Consider the following 23533-nt stretch of genomic DNA (forward strand, 5'->3'; position numbering starts at 1 on the left):
GTCAAATAGCTGTGCACACATTTCTCAGAACGTGCGTATATATTTCTTCTAATAGAACATATATGATGGATGATCATTGCTAAACAGAAAAATCCTTTTAGAGCTAATTTCTTAAACTGGAGAGAACGCGTATCACACCAAAGGGTTTTAAAAAAAATCTATCATAAAAAAATCGAGTTTTTAATGGAAAATTTCAGCTTTACGGTAGTTACATTTAAAGTCAATTGAAAACTGGTCACAGACTGGCCTTATAACATTTACTTTTGCAAATATTACAAGGCTGCTTAAGTTCTATCCAATATACCCAATCGCTCTTTCATTTACCGATAGTTTTGATGCCTTAATACGTCTCCATTTATTAACAATATTTAATTCTGCAATCTATCAGCGAAAATTGCTCTTTGAATTAAAAATGATCTTTTTTCCCTCAACTAATATAATGTTTAAGTTTGTTTTCATTCAAAAAAAAGGGGGGGGGGAAGAAGAGACAGACAGACAGAAAGAAATGAACGGAATTTCTTATTTCTACCGTGTGATACTTTTTGTAATATGTTATAAGTATGGTTCATATATCAACCATTAAAATGTTTCACTTTCCGTTATACCAATCCAGAATCTCAATATATTTTGTTATGAGCCATACATTCGTAAGAATGTGTACTTTAAACATTTACACAAACTAATTTTTTATATATTTCTTGTTTTAATTCATTGAGATGAATGATTTCTGATTGCTTTAATTAAAGATGCAAAGTAATTATGAACAAAAGCTGCAACTTATTGAAAGAAAAATTACTGTTGAAAATGAATGTAATTTTCCAATGGAAATAGGTTTCCTACTTTAATTTATTTAAGCTTTGAATGAATTAAAAGTAAAAAAAAATGTGAAAAAAAAACTGAAATCCTTTTAAAAAGTTATGTAACAATGTCATCTTCAAATAACAGTTTAAAGACATCATTTCTTTTATTTAATAGGTTTATTTTATATATTTGTTCTTTTATTAAATAATATAAGTTAGCGCTTAGGATGACATTTTATTTTCATGTCGCATAAAATTATAGATATCAGACGAACCGTAAAACTTTCAAAATGAAGCAGTTCTAAATGCAAAATGAAGCAGTTCTGTAATGATCATTTTAAATACAATAGTATATAAATTCAAAATATTATTAAAACTTCTACTAATACTTCAAACGAAGTAATACATAAAATATTCCACAGAATTCAAGTTTTGTATTCCAGTAAGGAACTGTTCTTAGAACTTCTTATCTTACCTGCACTTAGAAAGGTGTTTCTTCCCTCTCCAAGATTTTCATACATCTTCTTATCCTTCACGGCGAAAAGATTCATGGTATCATTTTCTATTCGGACCACCAGGTCATTTACATCGTTCGAGTCCTTGTCCACGACACTTACTGCGAACTTCAGAGAATTTTCTCCCTAGAAGGAATGGAAATGGAAAAGAAAATAGATACAGATCGAGAGAATGGATGGACATGAGACATTTGAATACCCTATCTACAGGCAATGGCGAGGAAAGATTCTTTAATGCTTCCCAGAAGTTTTCACGCTCTATAAATAAGTCTGCAAATAAATAAAAATGAAACTCGAAACTGGCAGTTTGCTGCAAAGGTGTTTTGTTCAATGAGTTTTCAGTTTCCTCTTTTGAGATTCTAGATTTCGCTTAAAAATTAAAAATCTTATTTCTCTGTAGCTAAAATATTTTTCTAACAAAACACAGGAGTTTAAATGAAAAAAAGAAGAAAACTATGTTTTCGCATCTGTTCAAAACAGATTTTTTTTAATTCGATTCAATTCATGCATTTATATAATATACTGCATTTTATATGAATTATAACATTGTAAATTGCCTACTTTCTCTAAAAAGAGTATTTTTATTTATAGAAGAATGAAATCTGATATTGCTAATAAATTTTGTAACAAGAATGTTTTTATATATAATAAATTTTATTAATTTACAATTATAAAATAGGAGTGATTCGTATTAAACGAAAAAAAAATCACTCCTCTTTTACAGTTTAAACGAGGCTGAGCTTTATAGTTATTGTTTTGAATGTCTCATTTTTTAATTTCCTCGCATACAAAATATAGAGAAAGTATTATTGAACAAAATTCAAAGGTTATTTTGACGAATCTCCATGTTTCTGACCTTTCTGAATTTAAAAAAACATACTTCTGGAATGATGTTTGTCATTCTGTCATTGGACATGAGAATCCAAAAACACTTTGAGATAAATGGAGGAAATGTGGTAAATGTGTAGTATATATGACTTTAACACTAAACTTCTAAATTTCTATCAAATTTTGAACGAAATCCAATCATCGAATATTTGTCTCGTTGTCTGTATGCAAGTGAACATTATAGCTTACAAAACGCAAAAATCAAAAAGGGTAAAATTTGGTACACAGTTTTATCATCTAAAACATATAATAATTTCAGATTTTGAATGAAAACTGTCAAAGAATCGATTATCAGCACATTAGCATTCATATAAAGGCGGTAATTAAAGAACGCAAAGATTTCTATAAATGACATTTGGTATGTGTCAAATAATTCGATAGCTAAATTTTTAGTTCTGAGTCAAACTGTTTTAATCTTAGGTAAAACGAATTTGTAAAATTTGCTGAAATTCAGGTAAGATTTGCTCGACTTATTTTTTCTGAATTTCAGCAATTTAATTATATTAGCAGTGTTAAAAAGATATTTTTTTTAACTTTGAAAAAGTTTAAAAATTAATTTTGAGCCGTAATATTTGTAACATGTAAAATATTTCACTCTGTTTATTTTTTGTTTTATGTATGTGTTCAATTTATGATTGTGCAATATTATTTTCAATATCTGAATTTAAAACGTCCACCTTTAACTTAGGAAATAATTGTTTTGTTTTGATTTAGCTTGGCAGCATCTTGTAGATCGTATAGTTTTTTTAAATGTGTTTTTACGTTAATAAAGAGCTATGATATGCAAACAAGGTCATTAATTGTAATTAAGAACACTTATTAATACACTTTTTCGTGAGTATATCACTTTATTATTGATAGATATTGGAAAATATTACAGTTTTCTTGTTAGAGATACATACTGTTAACTTAGGTTTCTTAATACTTAAATCAAGGAAATCTGTCGAAATTGATGATAACTTCCCAAAATCTATTATTCTTTATGAATATTTTAGCAATACTGCTGTTGAGATTTAAAAGATTCTTCGTCTAACTCAAGGGGAAAAAAATCAATTATCCAAAAATTGTTTTTATAGTAAAAAAAAAAAACTCTCTAAATCTTGAAATGTTTGTTTCTCCTCACTACAATTCTCATAAACCTAATAATCTCTAAAATGATTACTTTGAAATACTTTTTTGAAGTAATATAGCCATTACGTAATTGAATTACTTTTGGAAGTAATATAGCCATTACGTAATTCTATTTGTTATTTTATGGAATTCGATACAAATTTACAAAAAAATTTAATTTATTTTACTTTCCTAAATTTCTTTCCTCTTTATTATATAGCTTATGACATCAGCAGCTTTATAAACTTCTTTCATTTGATATCTAGAGAATGCGGAGCAGTCCTTAGTTCCAAGTACATCAGAAGTGAGACCTACATGAAGCGACGATTGCGAACAGCTAATCTGGGACCTTAATTAAATTCCTGGGACTTCCTGAAGTGTTGTCTAAAGATTTTCCAAGAGTGTAGGCGTTGAGTAACCATCAAAACAATGCTGATAAAAGGGATTAAGAGAAGACTTGGTATTCTTTACTCTTATTTATTCAGATGAAGAATCGTTGGTAAAATGAATTACTCTAGCTGAATTTATATAGAAATATCGATCCAAAAACATTTCACTATTTACAGAATTGTGGTGAAATATTCTATATCAAACTGTGGTTTAGGATACTTTCAGAATTAATATAATTTAAAAATTTAGCACAAAATGTGTTCTGAAATTAGTTTTACTTAATAATTTTAATCATCTCTTATTCTTCATTTAAGCAGGATTTTATTCATCACAGGGATAATCGATTGATGAAGAATTCTGTTTAAAGAAATTTATTTTTCTTCTAATATGTATTAAGAAATAAAAGGCAATTGAAACACTAGAACATGCGAAAGCTGCAATTGTCTTCAACATTAATTTCTAATTTCATTTAATTACAAATTTAAATATTAAAAATTCTTAAATTCAGTGCATTATATGCGTGGGTTTAAGAAGAAACCTTATCACAAATATCATTGTTTGGTTACTTTGAAAACATTATTTGAATGTTCCTCATTTATTTGGTGTTTAATATCTCTTCAATTTTGAAACAATATTTTTTGGAACGAAATGTGTCTCTCTGTCTATCCGTGTTATTGTGAACACAATAAATCATAAATGTAGGGATTGAAAGCTACAGAAACTTTAGTTTTATGTGCGACATGTTCGTGAACTTTTAGAAGCTGTGGACAGCTCCGCTTTGATATAGCTTGATATTCAATGATGGAGCAAAAATATTTAAGTATATTAAGTCTTTTTGTCTGTCTTAGGTGTATTTCTACGGTTTCAAAGTACAGAATTATTAATAAACCATGTTACATTCAAGAGACAGAAATTAAATCAATGCGATTTGAGGAAAGCGATTTGATTAGTGGTGCAGAGCTAGTAATAATGCCTAAATATACATATCAGATATTAAAGATGAGTAGTTGATACGAAACCAAATTTGGAATTAACATCTATTTATTTTTCCACGGGAGGGCATAATATGACCTGGGAGGACAGTGGAAATGCGTCCATTTACACCGAGATACAAGAGCAAAAAGTGTAAGTTCTTCCCTTAGTGCTTATTTAGAGATACTGTTAAGAATTGCATTAACATATGTAGATTTAGGAAAGAGAATCTTGGGTATATTTCGAAGGAATGCCGCAGGCGTTCATATTGTTTAAGAGTTACATTAGACATCCATTTTTGAAAGTGCGCATTGCAAACAAATGAAAGGAGAGATTTAGATCAGGAAATAAAATAAAATTTTAGAATAAAATAATTTAGGCTAATTTAAAGAAAACAGGAAATTAATTTGGATTTATTTGTGAATATAAAAGATACGTTATCGAGAAAAGACCAACTGTTAATAGTATTCGGTGATTTCGATACATATCAACTAGGTAGGTAGAAGACAGTATATTTGATTATATTCTTAAAAATTCGAACCATCGCTGATCTCTGTCGTCAAGCACAAACAAATTCATAAGAGTGAGAAACGAGAAGAGGCAACCAGAAAGACGAACATTAACAGTTTAATAGTTGTAATAAATACGACTGTATAATGTTAATCACATAATTTTCGTGTCTTATTTTTGGTGTTATTTTCTTTCCTCATTCAAAACATACTTATTGAACAGTTATTTAGGTATGTTGTTAGTTAAACTTTCTTCTACTTTGATATATATTATACTTTTAATAATAAATAAAGTATGATACTAAAAGTTGCAGTTTTGCTTCAACTATATATATATAGAATTCACCTTTAATGCATGCTAAATGTCGACATTTACTGGCGTAAGTAAAGTAGAAAGTAAGGATATTTGACACATTTTCGGGCAGATATCAAGCGACTATGAGAATGCTGACAATCACCGGAGAAAATCGACATTTGCTAGAAATCGGACTTTCACAGTAATGTCGTTATGCTCGGAGATGAATAGTTTCACAATCACTCTCTTTTCCAATATTCTGATTTGGATTCTCGTATTCCAAATAATTTATTTCTCATTCGTGATTACATTCTAAAAGTGGGCATGTTTTCGAATCCCTTAGTACTCAGGATTCTATCTGTATAAGAAGGAATTAAATTATTTTTAAAGGAAAATTAGTATTTCCCCTCCCCGCCCTTAGAGATCAGTTAAAAAAAATATTTAATGATATCATTCCTTTGCGATTCATTCTATTAAAATATATTAAAATAAAGTTCTCTATTGCGTAGCTTTTTCTATTATTTTAACTCTAATTTTTAATTCTGTTTAATATCATTTAAGTTTTATAGCTTGGATCTTGTGACCTTGGTAGCAAATCCGCATATTTTGAAGGACGAATAGTTCAATCTTAATGTCTATTATCAAAAATTTAATACCCTTTTTTATTATATAATAGTTCACATTTTCTTATAAAGTGTGCCCCAAAAATTGCAAAAAAAGTTTTTATTGCGCCTAGACATATGCTCCCAATTACAGATTTATTAAATTAGGTCGGTAATTGATTTAAAAACACTTTAGTTTCTGTGGAGGTTAATCTACAGAATTAAAAAATAATATTGTGTTATCCACAACATAAAGTTGTATTAAATAAAATGCTTCTTCATTGTTCATCTTAATAATGACAGAAGTTTCGCATTTCTGTCTATAAAATTCACGGAAATATTTATTTTTAAATTTAGAGAGATGGCTCATAAATTAAGTTGAAAATATTTATTTCAGATATGTAAATTTATTCAAAACAGAAAATTATCATACGTAAATGTTTGTGTAGTAATGCATCATCCGATCATCATGTCATAGTAGAAATCTGCAAATTACGAATAATGCCATGCACTTTGCTTTGTAGACAGTGGCAGAATTGACTTTACTAAGAAGAGAATTTGAACATTTAAGATATATCAGAGAAATAATGTAATACCGAGAAAAGAAACTAAAATTCTCTGTTGCACGTATATGCTTTCTTAGAGAATGATATAATTCAGTAACAACGTTTGGATACGATGAGATTTATGTTTTATGCAATCATAATTTCGCCTTTATTGTTGAAGAATGAAAGTGCAGTTTTCCTAATTCCTAGCAACCTTTTAGGAAGTGATTTACAGAACGGTTTAGCGATGACAGGGTGACAAACTACAGGAAACTCCTTACTTTTGGGGAAAATAAGGTGTTATACATATGATTCAGAAATTGACATATTTAACATTGGCACGTATTCAGAAGTATAATATGATTAATACATATGAGTCTGAAATGGACATGTATTCAGAAATATGCATATGATTTAGAATTGGCTTATTTTTAAAATTGCCTTTATGTTAATGTACGAGCAATGAATCTAGAACTCAGCATTGTGTAGTGAAAATTTCCTTGTAATAACTGACACTCGTATAATCGTACAAAATACATGGAGTCCATAGTCTGATACCTCAGGCTCATCATCAGTGGCGATTTTATATAAATGTGTGGTGTGGCATTTTTAGAAATTCGTTAACTTGGTCCCATTCTGTACAGCAATATGCTGAATAGGTACTGATATATTCAGCTAGTTTTGAATAATATATTGCCTGAACTAAGGAATGACTTGGCTTTGGCAGAATATGCTTGAGATCTTTATCGAAGAATTCAAAAAGCTTGTTTTTAGGTCACAAATGATGACTCGCTTGAGTATACTTAAGTATTGTTAAAATAATGCAACTTTATATTGTTGTCGAAGGTGCTCGTTTGGGACAAGTTTTTAAACACTTCAATGAATGTATTATCTGACCATTTTTTTAAATCTAATGGAATTTAGTAATGAAATTAATAATTAGTTAGCTAATTTTTAATTAGCCAAAGTTAAGTAATCTTTCAGAATATGTATATTATTCCTGAAAATTACTATGAAAATCTCGTTCAAACACTGGTCAGAGATATAAAAAAATGGTATAAGTCAATAAATTTGGCATTTAATATCTAAGCAAAGTTAACAGATAGAAGAATTAAATCTTGTGTCTTTATAGATGAGCTTAAGAAACACATTTTGCTCTATGACAATTTTCTCTAATTGGACCATATAAAAATTTGATTTTCTAAAGCTAAAAAAAATTTCATACATTTTGGTATTTTATTTGATGAAATTCTGCAATTAGAAGTATATGCCTGATTACATTATTTAAGAAAATAAACGGTTGTTCCACTTTTTGGGATACCCTGCATATCTTATACAGAAAAGTATTCATGTAATGCCAGTTTCAAGTTTCAAAAAATTTTAATAAATATCAAGCGATACCTAAAATGTCAATGATAAAGCTAAGAATAAGAATAGTGCATTCACTTGTTAATATGTATTATGTATTCATGTTCAATTATGTATTTCGTAAGAACGTGGTAATTTAGAGACATTTATGTCTGTTTTTCTGTTAACAAATACCTCATAATTTAACATATTCCTACTATATGATATTGGTTAAGAAGATTTAAGGGCATACATTTTTATATGTTTATCGTGTATGGTGACCCGTTAGTGGGGAAATGAGATCTTGGTAAATGCACTCTTCGGCCTAGGTTGCATTATCGATTAGGAGAATAAAAAATAGTGGAATTATTCAAAGATGGAACGAATGAGAAAAGCATTGCAGATTAGTTTCTATAGAAACAGTATATCCCTAAATTATTCTTCTATTTCAATACATAATCAAATTGTTACAGAGACACATAAACCATTATTCAAAACTCCGAAACAAAATCTCACAGTAAAAAAAGAAGGGAAAAAAACTATTTTCAGAATCATTTCTAAAGGATGCTAAAAAAAAAACAATCTCAAATTTTATATCCGGAAAACTGAAGTTGTCACTTTATCCTGATCAACTTTTAACCGTATTGATTTCTAAACTGCCAATTCGAAAACTCTCTCTGCCAACTCTTTTTTTTTCAGAAGAGACAAATATAAAAAAAAAAGAGTTTCAAATTGATAAATTGACTGAAAAACTGCAGAAACAGACTTCAAATTTTTGGAAAAAGTCCTCAACTTTCTCAGATTCAATGTAGATCGATAAATACAATGCAGTACAAAAGAACGCAAGATGCAAGAAATCTTATAAAAAGAAAATCCAAATGTTGCACATTTCAGAGCAACCCCCCCCCCGAAAGAAATTAGAAAATCAACTTTATATAAATAATTTTTTTACCAGGATTTTTTTGAAGTTCCAGTACCTTTTTTCAGTCTTAATTTCTATATCAAAGGCCTGAAATTCATTTTTTTAACCATACAACTTATAATTGCTTTAGACGTATGATTATAGTTTATATATACATATTTATACACATTTTTTTCCTACTGAATTACCGTCTGGTGCCGAATAATTAAATTTGATTACTGAATCATTAATAATTATTGCTATTATTAAGTTTGAAGGCTTTAACTTAGAAGGGAACTAAAGTTGAATATTTTTTAAACTATGAGAATAAGTTACTTTCACACCCAATATTTTTTTCTAATTCATTTCACGCGCACAAACATATTGAGTTACTATGTACAAAGCAATAACGCTTAGGAATGATAATTTGCTGGAAAAGAAAACAACAATATATCTAACTTTTAAATAATTATTTACTACAAATTTACATTTTGTAATAAATAATTGTTCATTATTTTTGTAGTAATGAACAATTCAAAGCATTATTTATCAGCCCATGTTGAAATTTCCACAGCAGATAAGAGAACCAATAGGAGTGATGTCCTGGAAATCTTTTCCCATACTTTCTAATAAACGTATTGCATATTGATTACTCACACAAATGGCAAACAATGAATATGAAAGAACCTGATAGCGTGCAATCTGTGGTGATTAGTCATAGAAATGTGGTTAACAGATAAGTATCAGAAAAAAAAATATATATCTTGGACGTCTTTTTTCCAACCATACAACCACATATTGATACGGAACTATACTTGCAGTTACACACACCAAAAAATTACACACACCAAGTTTTATATATTTAGGTATGCCTTTTTTAGCTGTTGTATTTACGTGCTTGTGAAAGAACAACCATTCTAATGCCAACCATTTGATAAATGTAATTCAAAATTTGATGGAGATAAGAGGCTAAAACTGTGAACCAAATTTCATTCGGCTGTTTTTATATTTTTAAATTATTGTGTCTATGTACATGCAAACGAACAGACAGACGGATAGATGATCAATTCTTTATCGGATTTGGTCCCACATTTGATACATGCCTACAATTTGATTTTTAATCTGTTTACCAAATTGTATCTGTATAACTTTCTTCCTTTTGCAATTATCGTGTTATATTCGGACAGACAGACTTCTTCGGAATAGATTTCATTCAGAATTGAATAGCAATCTATAACTATGGTGCAAAAATCATATACCAAATTTAATGGGTCTAGCTCAAAGCGTTTTTGAGTTACCGCTTTCAAAAACACAAAGGCAAACAAATGTGTTTCTCATATTCATAGAATTCTGAAATTCTTGCTAAAATTCCGAATCTTTCGACGAATGTAGTATTTTTTTATGTATTTCGTATACGAGAAATAAAAATGTAGAAACAAAATTCCTTACATGAAAATATCTGAAGTAAAGATCAATACTGAGTAGGAAAAGATCGCTTGACGCTATAGTTTAGTACATAGCAGTATGCAGGTCTTTGAAAATTTGTAACTTTTTTTTCAATCTCAAGCTGGAATTTCATCGTTAAAGAAAACTCAGTCGAGTAAAAATAAAAAAATAAATGAATAATTTCCTTTAGAAACTCCTTTACAAGGAACATATTTTTAAAGCGATCTTAAGAATGTTTCAACAGATAAAAAATTCCTATCTGTAGAAAGTGATTTCCAGCAAAAAGAACTGGCTTTTATCATAACTGGTTGAATGATGACAAATATTCTTCGAGTATACCAAAAGAAGCATTTTTATGTAACTCCAGAGAGATTTGTCCGACACGATAAATTAGTACATTTAACTTTACTAAACGATTATTTTCAATAAATTATTTTTTTAACTAATCCCAGTGAAATTTATCTGGCTTTGTATGAGATTCTATTGCATTTAAACATATATAAATATCTTAATCATAAAAAAAAACCTCCACTGTTTAAAACAAAGCTACAGACTTTTTGTTGATATAATTAGTCAATTAAACAAGTATTTCCTTTATAATAAGAATTCATGTGAGAATTTAGCGCATAAAATACAGCACTGATAAATAGATGAACCATTTTATGTATTTATAGACACATTTTAGGTAGCGTTATGTTTAAACAGCAGTACAAAACTTTATAATAAAGGTTAATCAATTTTCACCTTATTGTCTACGAAATATAGAGAAAATATTGTAACCGTCAAAAAATTCGAATTCGATATTTTGACGTATATCCACGTTAAAGACCTTTCCGAGTTCGAAGAACACATTTTTAGAATATGTTGTCTGCCTGTCTGTTCGTCTGTCTGCTTATCTGTGAAAAAGATAACTCAAAAATACTTTGAGCTAGAAGGATAACATTTCATATATGGTCATTACACCAAATTTTTAATTTTTGCAAGATCTATTCAGAGAAAGTTTGCCTATTCATATATAAGTTAACACGATAACCACAAAATGAAAAAGGCAGATGGATAAAATACCATAAGCCGATTTAATATATATATTGTAGATACCTATTAAATTTTGAATCAAATTCAAAAATCGGTTAAAACGCGTGCCAGAATTAATCTTGAAGGATCGATCACACGATAGATTCACAAAAATTGCTAAATTCTTCCTCAACGGTTAATATTTCTAAACTACAGTATGCCTCTTGCATTCAAGGAGTTTTCTCTCCTCCCTAAGGTTCACAATTTTTTGCAGGGAGTGGAGGATAATATTTTTATGAAATTTTTTTGGAAAGAAGGTTTTGAGTGGATCCTCCTGCTGGCTTTAACAAAATTATTGTTCTGATAAAATAAAATAAATTAAATTACATGGTAACAAACTATTTCGATTCTTATTTGCTTAAATATTTCGAAAATTTCTATATCGGTGCGAAGGACTCTGCTCCTTTTAGGCAATGTTTATTAATTGATGATGTTGCAATATAATTTTATAAATATAAAGACGTTTATTTTTTTTGGTAGACTCGCTTGTCTTTAATGATTCAATAACACAATTCAACATTCTTTTTTGAAATGTTAATTCTTCATAATTCATTTTTTATCATTTCTACTCCTTTTCATATTATACACATTACTTGTAATCAATAGAAGAATACTTCGCATTGAAATGAGGTCATAAAGCTACTTTATAAAGAAAATTTTCCGCAAAATAGACATCTGCATCTTTTGTAGGAACTTGGAACGTTATTTTGTATTCAAAATTCACTGGTTGATGTTTGAAGAGTAATAAGAAATTCTGATCAGGCATATAATAAACAGTTAACCTGACTTGCAGTACAGTGCTCTCTGCGCCTTTCTGCTTCCACTACATGATTCTCCGATTTGGAATTTTGTATAATTAAAGAGTTAGACCTGCAAAGTAGTGCAAACAAAATTAAGCAGAATATCCAATGTAACGTGTGATGTAACTTGTCTCAATAAATTCAGCATAGTCACTTTATTATGAGTATATATTACTTCCTTGGGTATGCGAGACGCCGATTTCAATTTAAAGGTCTTAAAAAGATTTTACCGATAACCTTGTATTTAGCTTTTTGAATTCTATTTTACCGAAAAGCGGTTACCATAAAATATGGAAATGTAATTCGTGGATTGTTTAGCATTCCAAGATGGAAAAAATAAAAAATAAAATCCTCATTTCAAGTCGGATGCAATGCATGCATTCAGTTTTGTTTTATTTGCCAACTGAATGTAATCTTCTCAAGTTATGAAATAGTTCCCTGCACTCTACTGAGTGACAAAATAGCCATCCATTACAACGCACGGAGATTCATTTTGTAGCACAATTTCCAATCCACCTCTTTCATTGCGTTTTATAAACAGACAGGGCCACGCCTATTTTGTGATGTCTACAGGGAGACTCAAAGTTCACCCCTGTTTCTCGATAACGGATGATAGAGACTAAATTGGGCCAGTGTCCTTTGCTCTTTAAGTTACCAGCTCGCATGAAGGCGTTTTCGATAGCGCACTATTGAACCCCGAAGCTAATGTCAAATGCCTCTCCAATTGGATTTTATTCGCGAATTCACAATTTGGAGTTTGAAGAAAGCTATCAAATGAAATGGAAAATTTTTCATTTGGGCAATGGGGTAAATAAAATTTGTAGGAATGAGTGGACATTTTTTTCTCCCAAGATATTTTTCCACTGCAAGAGTTTTGTCAAATTTCAGAAAAGAAATATTTTATTTGTAAAGTTCTTTACTTTGCGAAGAGTGGAAGAGAAAGCATTTGTGAGAAGTTTAGAAATATTTTTATTGTATATCAAATGATGAAGAAAATAAATTAAAAGACTAAAAATATGATCAAAATTACGATACATAAAGGTTTTCACTCTTTTTTTGGATTCATTGGGCGAATTTTTTTAATGTGAAATTTAAAACTGATTTCAGGTAAAAACAGCGAACATTTTTCTACTTAATTTGTCCTGGGCTAATTGTAAATAAAGCAGTTAATTTGAAATTTCTTTTTTTTTAAATGTGAATAAAATTTATTTATTCAGTGGAAATTAAATTTATTCAGTAGAATAATTGGAATATAATATACGTTTATTTTTACCATTATCAGCTAGTATAACAGATATTTAAGAAAATATTTTATTTGATAATAATTTTTACTAATTTAAATAGCTAATGCGAGTTATTTAATAACTAATTAACTCGCATTAACATTTTTTGAAATAGTTTAAAAATAAATTTAAAAAAAATTGTAAAGTTGAATTAATTTAAATGTTAACAAATTCTACTTTATGAGGATGTTTTCTAACAATGCATTTTTGATAATGGACACTATTAGCGCTGGTTTTGTATTAATTGCAAATATCTTCATTAATTCTTATTATTGATGAGCGAGTATTTTAAAAATCACTAATAAAAATTTCATGAATGAAATTTTTATTTGGGTCCAAATTTATTAATTTTGTTCCAAATCTTTTTTTTTCACTCTAATTTATTAAAATTTGAGTGAAAAGTCTAAATTATGGATACTATGGATTTTTTTTCCGCGAAAAGTTAAATCTTGTTAGATGGTCGAGAAAATTGAGAGAAATTTGAGAGAAAGGGGGGGAAACTTAGATTTCATGAAATTCAACATTAATAGTAATTTTATATTAAAATTAAATGTCAAAACAGATAATTATTATTTATGTAAATATTGCAGTGAAATAGAATCATAATATTAATCAATTATATTGCCAAATTTTGGCGCCTGAAATTTCAAATGTAGAACTTCAATATTTATATAGTTAGTCAGAAGAAAGTAATCATAAGACAAGTGCAATCATTTTCTTACTTTAAAATACTCGATAATAATTTACACCATTAAATTTAAATAGTTTTTATGAAAACGGTCAAGAAATTTGAAATTCGTTAAAATAACAAGCTCGGGTGTTTTAGTGTAAATATTAGCAATAAATTAACTTGATTGCTTCTTTGAAAAAAAGTATGCTGAGTTAATGGTTTTAAAATTAGTACATAATATGTAGGTATAAAATTAGGAAAAAATAACTATGACATCACGTATATTAAAACACATGTCATTCTGACATGAATATTTTAATAGATATAAAACCAAACACGTTTTTTTTCTCTATAATTATCCATATTGCTAAATAGACTTTCTTGAAACTTCTCTCACAAATCTCTCTTATTGCTTCTAACTCTGTAAAACATTAAGAGTTTTAGTGAAGAGTTAGTGGCAATTAATTAAATAAATATTTCTTTTATTAATTAGCAGCTGTATTTTCATTATACAAGCAAACAGCATGGTGACATACGATATTTGCTTCGTAAACTCAATTTAAATTTATTGACAATAAGAAATATATCTTTAACAAAATCCTTTTCGATAAATTGGAAGGCAACAATAGATTCCCTATCATCTAAGTTAATATTTTCAGAATCTTCTCAATCCTAAAGCAAAAAAACAATGAAATGTTGCACATTGATATCGCATAATTCAACAAATATTTATACATTATCTATATTGCCATGTTTGAATAAATAAGTAATTATATATTCAAAAGAACTGTAGTACGCTCAATTTCTGACGTTTTCTGCAGTTGCCAATAAATATTTCATCACTTTTATTTTTATTTAATGAGCTCTCGTCAAGCGAATACATTTTCGTTCATTTGCATTTAAACAATTTCAAATTGATGAAAAAGTATGCGTTAAAGTTATTTTTTTATTTAAATACGACCATATAAATCATGTTAAAAATAATAGAAATTAGGGTTTGAAAAATCACTTTTCAGCCAAAAATTTCAAAGCATTTGAAATAATTGAAAAACTTTTGATAGAAAAGTTTACATTTTGATGCTAAAGCTAATTCGCATAATTTGATTTATTTTTCTATATTCTATCATAAAGAAATTATGAGTAAATAAAAAGTCTAATTTCTCATCATTTCCATCCTATTTTGAGCTAGACAAATCATGTATGAATTCAACCAAGACTTTTATCTCCCAACAAAATAGTCAATGAAGGGGAGCAGAGAAAAATTGTAAAACTTATTCTAGTTTTCGAGGTTAATATGAGCAAAATATTATACGCAGATACAGGCTATCCTTCTTGCCCGTAAACTGGGCGTCCTGGGTTCGAGTTCCGGTTTGGGCATAGTTGTTCTTCCGTTGTTCTATCTGTGAGATGTGTGAATGTGCCCTCCTGTAAAAAGGGGTTGTGCAAGCGAATGAGTGATGCGTGAGTAGCAAAGTCATACTCTTGGCCCTAGTTGGCGCTACTAAAAGAAAACAAGAGACGCTCCCCCACCGGCTTAAAATCGCTGTTTTCGTAACAGCGGGCTTGTCCATGGCAAGTGCCATAAGAAACAACAACAACAGGCTATCCTCCTTGAATGGAATAAACATATATACTTCCAGTTACAAAGCTTCATTAAATTAAAAATTAAATGGGCTTTTGTATGAAAAAAGTCTGGCTTCTGTAGATGGAAAATATAAATATATATATAAAAAATATAACAAATTATATGGCGAAAAAGTAATTTTTAGAGAATAAGTAAGTTTCTGTTATTAAAATAAAAAAATAGTAAAAATAAATTAATACTGTGCACACAGTTCCATTCTTACAGCAATTTTCTGGAATGGAGAAGATGTGTTTTTAGTAAATGATTTGGGATAAAAAAGATTATTTACTAACTCACCTTTTCTATTTTACAACAAAGATTTTTTTCCACATTCAAATAATTGAAAACACTTACTAGCTTTGTTTTAGCGATTAGACAGTAATTTGAGAAAAATTACCAGTTAATCTTATCTAAAAAGAATGTTAAAGTCCATAAGCTCTAGGCTTTGCATTCAAAACAAAAGTGGTAAACAGGAAACTTCTCTAGTTTCTCAGAATCTGATGCATTAATCTGGTTCTTGTGATATATTAGACAACAAAAGCCTTCCAATTTTAGAAAGATTTCTTTTGACAAAATAGTTCTTCCCTCTCTTCCTTGTTTATTCATTAATTATGGGCCATTCCTTTAATCTCGACAGACCATACAAAACAGACAAATTTCTTTTCAGAAAATAAACGTTTGCTTTTAAATTAAACCCATATCCTTCATAGATTATGCCATTACTTTCATAATGATTAAAAGTTTTAACATCGCTTCAAAACGTTTTCTTATTATTTTGAATCCTTATAATAATTAATAAATCCACGGTTATTTCAAAATCTGGAATATTCCCCTGAAATATTATTCTCTTCTTATAATTAGATAACTTTTAAAAGGAATCAAGCAAGTATAAGGAATTGCAAAGAACCACTTGCTTTTATCTGAAAAATGAGCATCTGAACTCTCATAACTATTTGTTTAAATTTTATTGGGTTCAATGTTTAATTCAAATGCTTAATTGTATACCAATTATTATAATGTACGATACTGTGATAAAAATTCTCTATTTTTCTATTTTATTCTTGAGTTTATATCGTAGTTTTTTATTAATAAGTTTAGTTCCTGCATCAACATATAATGGGCAGCTACAGTCTTATTTCTTTACTTTTTTAAAAATATGTAACACCTTAAGTTCAATCCGATTTATGTTCTCTAAGAAAGTAAAAAAAAGAATGATTCTTTAGATATTTAAACTTTTTCAAGAATTTTATATTAACCTGTATGTACAACAAAGCGGAGCTACATTTAATTAACAATAATTTAAGATTTTTTTATGAATATTGATTTTTTTCTAAATAAAAAAAAATGAAAAATAGGTAATCAAATCATTGAATGAAAAGCTTTAATGATAATTTTTTTGTTTATCCAAAATTCTTCATAATATCTTTCTGTCCTATCTAATTATATTATTTCTGTTAGGATGACAGTTTTGAGCAAACAAAAATGCCATCTGCTTTCACAAATAAATTCTTGCCTTTTTTTTTAAATGACTATTTCTTTGAAAGACATAAAATGCTCTAGAATGCATGAATGAATTTACTACAGCAGAATTCGCGCACAAATTTATTTGTAGACTTCTCTGATTCAATGAAAAGGAAATTACGCTTTAATTTTTTTAATTTAATCGAATTTTCTAAAAAGTTGGAAATTATGGAAATGGTTCCATAATTTCTAAAAGCTTTTGTAGAACGCATGGAAAATTTGATAAGCTATAGAAAATATTTACTCATTTTTAAAACTATTTGGGGGCCGTTAAATTAACATTTAAATTACACAGACTATTTTTTAAGATATTCGATCTGAAAGTGTTGACTCCGGGCTATAAATCTGCATTGTAATTTCTATAATAGAAAGGCTTTTCGAAAAAAATTCCAAGTTTTTTTTATTATTTCTTTTCAGAGTCCATCAGTCGTGGTGGGTTTTCACTTAAAAAGAACTATTCTCAACAGACTAAAGGCATATTAGTCCATAAGTGAAATGTCAGAGGGCTTCGTAGAAATATATTTAAAAAGGTATATTTGCAATATTTGCATCGTTTCAAAGAATATCTGTTGACTTGTAGCTTTGTCTTCATGAATTTTCACTTTTTGAAAATATTAGAATAAAGAAATGAAACTTCTATAAATATCGGACTGAAACAATCTCTTGAAAGTAATTTTTTATTTATCGTTTCGCGTCATTCATTTTTTTAAATTCCCTGTTATAGGAGAATCCTGCAACAATCAAACTCCTTTCTGAAAATTTCTTCACATTGGCGGAACGAAGTTAGTATATTTTTTCTCTTCATTTTCAATAAAGCAAAATCCAATTTTAAAATAAATAAATCGATGTTTGCTGCAGTCATTTAAGTGAACTTATGCTTCATCAAAGACCACAATATATTTTCATTTACATCGTATGAAATCGTTTTCATAGAGGGTTTTACAAAGTGTTCTGCCTTGTGACACATACCTCTGCAAAAAGTATGCAAATAAGTTTTTTTTATCATTTTATTTATTATTGATACAGGTCTATTTAAAAGTAATTGATTTCTGAATCGGCGTATTTTCTCTTGTTTCCAACGACTTCATTGTAGGAATATTTGAAAGAGTTAATATCTGTTTTGGGGTATTCTTTTGAAGTCTTCTTCCCTTCAGGTGGAAACAAATGACGGCTTTTATTTCCGATGAATAATGTTGTTTGCTTTAGAAATATTAATGCCATAAATTCCACAACATTTTTGAATCATGGATTAGGAATATTTCCATTTTGAAAACATAAAAACATATACCTTCATTTAAAACATGTTTATGAACGCTGAATGAAGAATAAGTTTAAAAATAGCAGACGATATTTCTCATTTTAAATAAGAAGCTGTAGTTAGAAATTTTATTATTAACATTTGTTTTTTAAACTCCTTTGTCTAAATCGTTCAGAAGGTAAACTATATTTGTATACGGCCTTTAGGCGGTTACCTTATAGAAATGATACCAACTACAATGGCTGACATAAAAACTACTTTAGGAAAACTGTCAGAAATCTTGGTTCAATACAAAATTGCAATCGTTAAAAAATTTATATGCATATGATAAATTCAAATTACCCCGTTATTAGTTTTTTATAATGCCATAAGTTAAAAGAAAATAGATTTTTACGTTTTCTAAACGTAAACATTTACATTTAGTAATACGTGAAACTAATTAAAATTTGAACGAAATTGGTGACTGTCAAGATTTTGAACGAAAATGTCGAACGTTGCCTTCTGACCAGAATATTCTTGTTGTCCGAGTTAAAGGATCGAATTTAAGGCACGAGTTTTATTGAAAACAAGAGTGTAGTTCATACGATTTAGAGTTCTTTCAGAATAGAGTTCTGGTGCAAATTTGCTTTGTTCTTCTGACTAGGATTTAAAACTAAACAACTTCCGAAAGTTCCAAGATTAGATGTCTACCTAACAAGTAAAACGAGGAGAAAGGGGAGATAACTTCTTTTCTTTTGTGATTTCATCACAATCTCTCCTTTATTTTTCAGATCAAATGTTATAAAAGAGGCGAATGCGGAATACTAAAACAGAAAACGAGAGCTGGATTTCCTACAAGACATTCTAGCAATAATAAAATGGATTGGACAGCACCTGCAATCCTTGTTAAAAACTTTATTAGCTTTCACAACTAAAACCCATAAGATTTTTTTCTGAAGCGAAAATTAACTCATAGATCACTTTCTGTTTGTTTTTCATTAAGGCCAGGACGACCAATAAACGGAAGATCGTAAAACGTAGAAAATCGACTTGTTAATGACCACGGGAGGGCTTTTCCTCATTTAAGACTGGTGAGTTGGTTGACTTGGTAACAACACGCAAACAAGGCAAGGCGAGATGCTTTAAAATGTCAAGGTCCCTCCTTAACGATTAAAGTTTCAAATATATGAATTTAAAACTATGTAACGTCATAATGTACCCAGCAATGAAATAAAATATTCATAATAATTATTATCTAATGGCTATTATGAAAGCACCCATTCTTAAAAACCGATTATTATAAGAATGCAAAGTTACTGAACAGGAAAAAATTAATTACGCTAACATATTTGAAAAATAAATGAGCAATGAAAAATGGGCAAATCATCTCCTGAATAAAAATAATTCAATCTTAGTCGTATAAGAATACAATCGTAGTCGCGAAACATGGAATATATAAATGTCCCCAAATTCATCAATTTTTAAATGATAATAGTACACTATTTTAATGTTTTTATTAAGGCTGTTATAACTTCAAAGACCATATTAATAAGCATTCTGAGTATATTAAAATGCTTTAGTAAACGAATTATTTTACAGTAATTTATTTTTAATCTGAAAATAGATAGAAATATGCCAACATGTAATCCTAAAAGTAAGTTGACGTCAAATTTTTCAATGAATCAAATGTATATGTTTCAACTTCTATTCTCAAATCATAATGAAATACTTAATTAGTTACCAATTTATTTAATTAGTAAATATGATTTTAATTAAATAAATCTAAATCCCAGAAATATTTTAATATTATAAAAAATAAGTAAATGGAAATCATCAGATATCATATGCTCCAACTGCTTGCTATGATATGCTGCTTGCATATAACATAGTTTAAATAAAATTTACTAGTATTCTCTTTCTATTAATAAAATTGCAAAAGTAGTTTTTATAATTTTATTGATGATTAAGAACGTATAAAGTATAAAGGACGAAAAATCCTTCCCAAATTTTATATACGATTACTACATACTCGGATTACATGTACATTAAATTGGATAAGGTGAAGAGTTTTCCTCCAAATAGTTTCCGGTTTCGAATAAAAGCATACTGATTGAAGTAATATAACGGATCAAATGCCGTCTTTGTTATACTGTACGTTTTAAAATAAGAGGTCTGTTCCCAAAATAGCACTCGTACAGCTTTAAAACGGGCATTAATCTGAATGTCTGAAAAATATGTTGCAACCACTTTTCGTTAAAGAATTCTTTATTTTTTTCATATTTAGATTTTTATTTATCTACTCACATGGAATAATTCCTCTTGGATCTACTTTCCTGTACCTAACTGAAAATAATAATTACGTTATGCTGTAATGAAACCACTTTCGGAGATGAAAAATTCTTAAAAAGAGGTATAAAATATAAAAGGCTGGAAATAACTTTGTGGAAATCACTATAGTGCATGACGGCGCAACAGTTGAGACTGTTTTGCACAACGCATCATTAAGATTTCCGCCTAAAATATAAAATATATCAGTATATTAGAAGAATTTCAAGATGTGTCGTATTATAAGGATGTGAGAAAATGATGAAAGGGAGGAAAAAGGTAAGAAATAAGTTCTCCCGTTCGAAAAAGTTGCACAACTTTCCTAAGACCTGCTTCTAGGGAAACATTATTGAAATAAAAATTAAATTTTGGTCTGAATCCTAATAGATTTCTCTACTTTATTTCTACCCTCTTTTGGCTCAAAAAGAATATATAATGTATAATTATATATAATTTTGAATGCTATACAGCTGCATCAGAACTGAACCCTTTTAGAAATTAAAAATCTTCACAATTTTGATCTTAAGTATAATAAACAAACCTATCAAAAATTTCAATAAAGGAGGACATATATTTTCATCTTTAAACATTAATTTAAAAATAAGTTAATTTAAAAAATGGAAATCAGATAACTATTTGGATGAAAAGTAAAAGAATATGATTAAATTATAGCAAATAAAAGAAAATACATTTATAAAATTCTGAAAAGTTTGAATTTGAATTGAAGAATTTAAAAAATGTCTATGGCACGAATGAGCTACTTTTTTCAGGGAGTGGTAAGAAAAAGACGGACCAATTTTTTTCATATTATGCTAAACAAGATTTTAGCTAATTCGGGCAAATAGAAAGATAGAACATCAAAGATGTTTTAGTGCCTTTGATTTTGTTGTAACAAAAATTCCTGTTTTTGTAATTATTGTTTTGCTAGCCGCCTTTGGAGACCAGTTATTTCACCGGGATTAATGGTTACTAAAAATTATAGTTTTCTCCGCAAATTATTTTTGAACTTTAAATTTTATATATCTATTGTGTTATATATATGAAGTACTACAGCTAATCACTAGGGCTAAAGAAGAGAGACAATTTGCACATTATGGACGCTCTAGCAGCTGATAAACGACAATATGACGAGAGACACCGACCCATCCACTATAGCGTTGGAAATTTAACTTGGGTCTTTACTCCAGTAAGAAGAGTGGGATTTTTCGAATGACTTCTTAGGCATTATTTTGGCTCTTACAGAATAACTCGACGACTTTCCGACGTAACATATGAGGTATAAAGTATGAAAATGAACAGTCGGCGAAGAAGTAAAAAAGAATTAGTCCATGTCCTGAGACTGAAACCCTATTACGATCCAAGTAGACAACTAGATGACACAGGAGTGCATATCATCCCCAGGAGACTTGTTAGGAGGAACCAATCTCGATTACAACGGGACGATGATTCTTCCTATGGAGGGAGAAATGGGATGAAACTTGCTGTAACTCGGCGCGGACTGAATGGCTCATTAGAAGAATGCTACGAACTGAGAGTGACAGTTCGCATCTGACTGCAAGCAAGTTCTTAAAAAATTGTTTTGCTATATTGATTTACTTTCTGTTATTTCTCGTTTGTTCTAGAATGTTCTTATAATTTCTGTATCTTTCTAAATTTAGAAGATTCGAGTCATTTCATCTTATGGATAAAAACAGATGTAAGGTTTAGTTCCTTGAATGAAGTCTCGAGTTGAGATTAGCGAGTGATATCTTTGACTTTAGCAAACACATGGTTTATCTACCTGACAATTTTGAAAAAGCGTGGAAATTTCGATGAATTTTTAATTAATGAAAAATTTCTAATTAAAAATCGAAAAATATTATTCCCAAGACCATATTCATACCCTCCAAAGTATATATGTGCCATACTTGGTAACTATAGGTGAAACGATTAATCTTGTACAGCGTCAACACGCACGCACATTTATTATTAATAGAGATTCTAAAGAAAGAGTTTTAAAATCTTCTTAAGATGGTATGTTTGATCAATTTATGTATACTAAAAGTCTAAATCAGAGTATGAATTCATGTTCTGAAAACGTCTTTGATATGTAGCCAGTTGAAATTCCTCTAAAATTAAAAACACAGTGTTATCATGTAGAGAAGACTTTCTATATTGTGATGTCCCCTGGATTAGAAAATGGTGACGCTACATTACGGCTACTTGCATGTCATGAGTGGGTTGATGGACGATGCGAAAAACAAGTGAGTTATGAATTCTGGCTCGCATCTAGCTCAAAGTGTTTTTGAGTTATCTTGTTTACGGACAAAAGACAGAGATAGTATTAAAAATGTGTTTTTCGGATTCAGGAAGATTTTAAACATGAAAATTCGACCAAATACCGAGTTCGAATTTTTCGGCGATTACAATATTTTCTCAATATTTCGTATATAAGAAAAAAAAATATATCGTAACAATACGAGCGAAAAGCTTAAGCGAGCTTAAGTATTGATGGTGACAAATATCAACCTCCAAAAAAGAAACGACATTTTTCTTTTCAGGACTATTACCAGAAAACATTTCGGCAGTTGCTCATGCTATTTGATCTGTAACCTAAATAAATAAAGATGAGTTAAAAATATCCACATAAATAAATTAAGGCTGCATTTTATTATTCTTTTTTCTGAGGAACAGTGTCAT

At 29.1% G+C, this 23533-nt stretch overlaps 1 protein-coding gene across 1 annotated transcript in view; it reads right to left on the reverse strand.

Moving 5' to 3' along the window:
• The window catches only part of LOC129962693 (proto-oncogene tyrosine-protein kinase receptor Ret-like), a 137410-nt gene that overhangs the window by 106486 nt on the left and 7391 nt on the right, over positions 1-23533 (reverse strand). Inside the window, exon 2 of the mRNA XM_056076618.1 lies at positions 1276-1441. Coding sequence (XP_055932593.1) covers positions 1276-1441 — 166 coding nt within the window. The remainder of the gene's footprint in view (positions 1-1275; positions 1442-23533) is intronic.

The sequence above is a fragment of the Argiope bruennichi genome, chromosome 1 (assembly GCF_947563725.1).
Source record: "Argiope bruennichi chromosome 1, qqArgBrue1.1, whole genome shotgun sequence".
Classification (NCBI taxonomy): domain Eukaryota; kingdom Metazoa; phylum Arthropoda; class Arachnida; order Araneae; family Araneidae; genus Argiope; species Argiope bruennichi.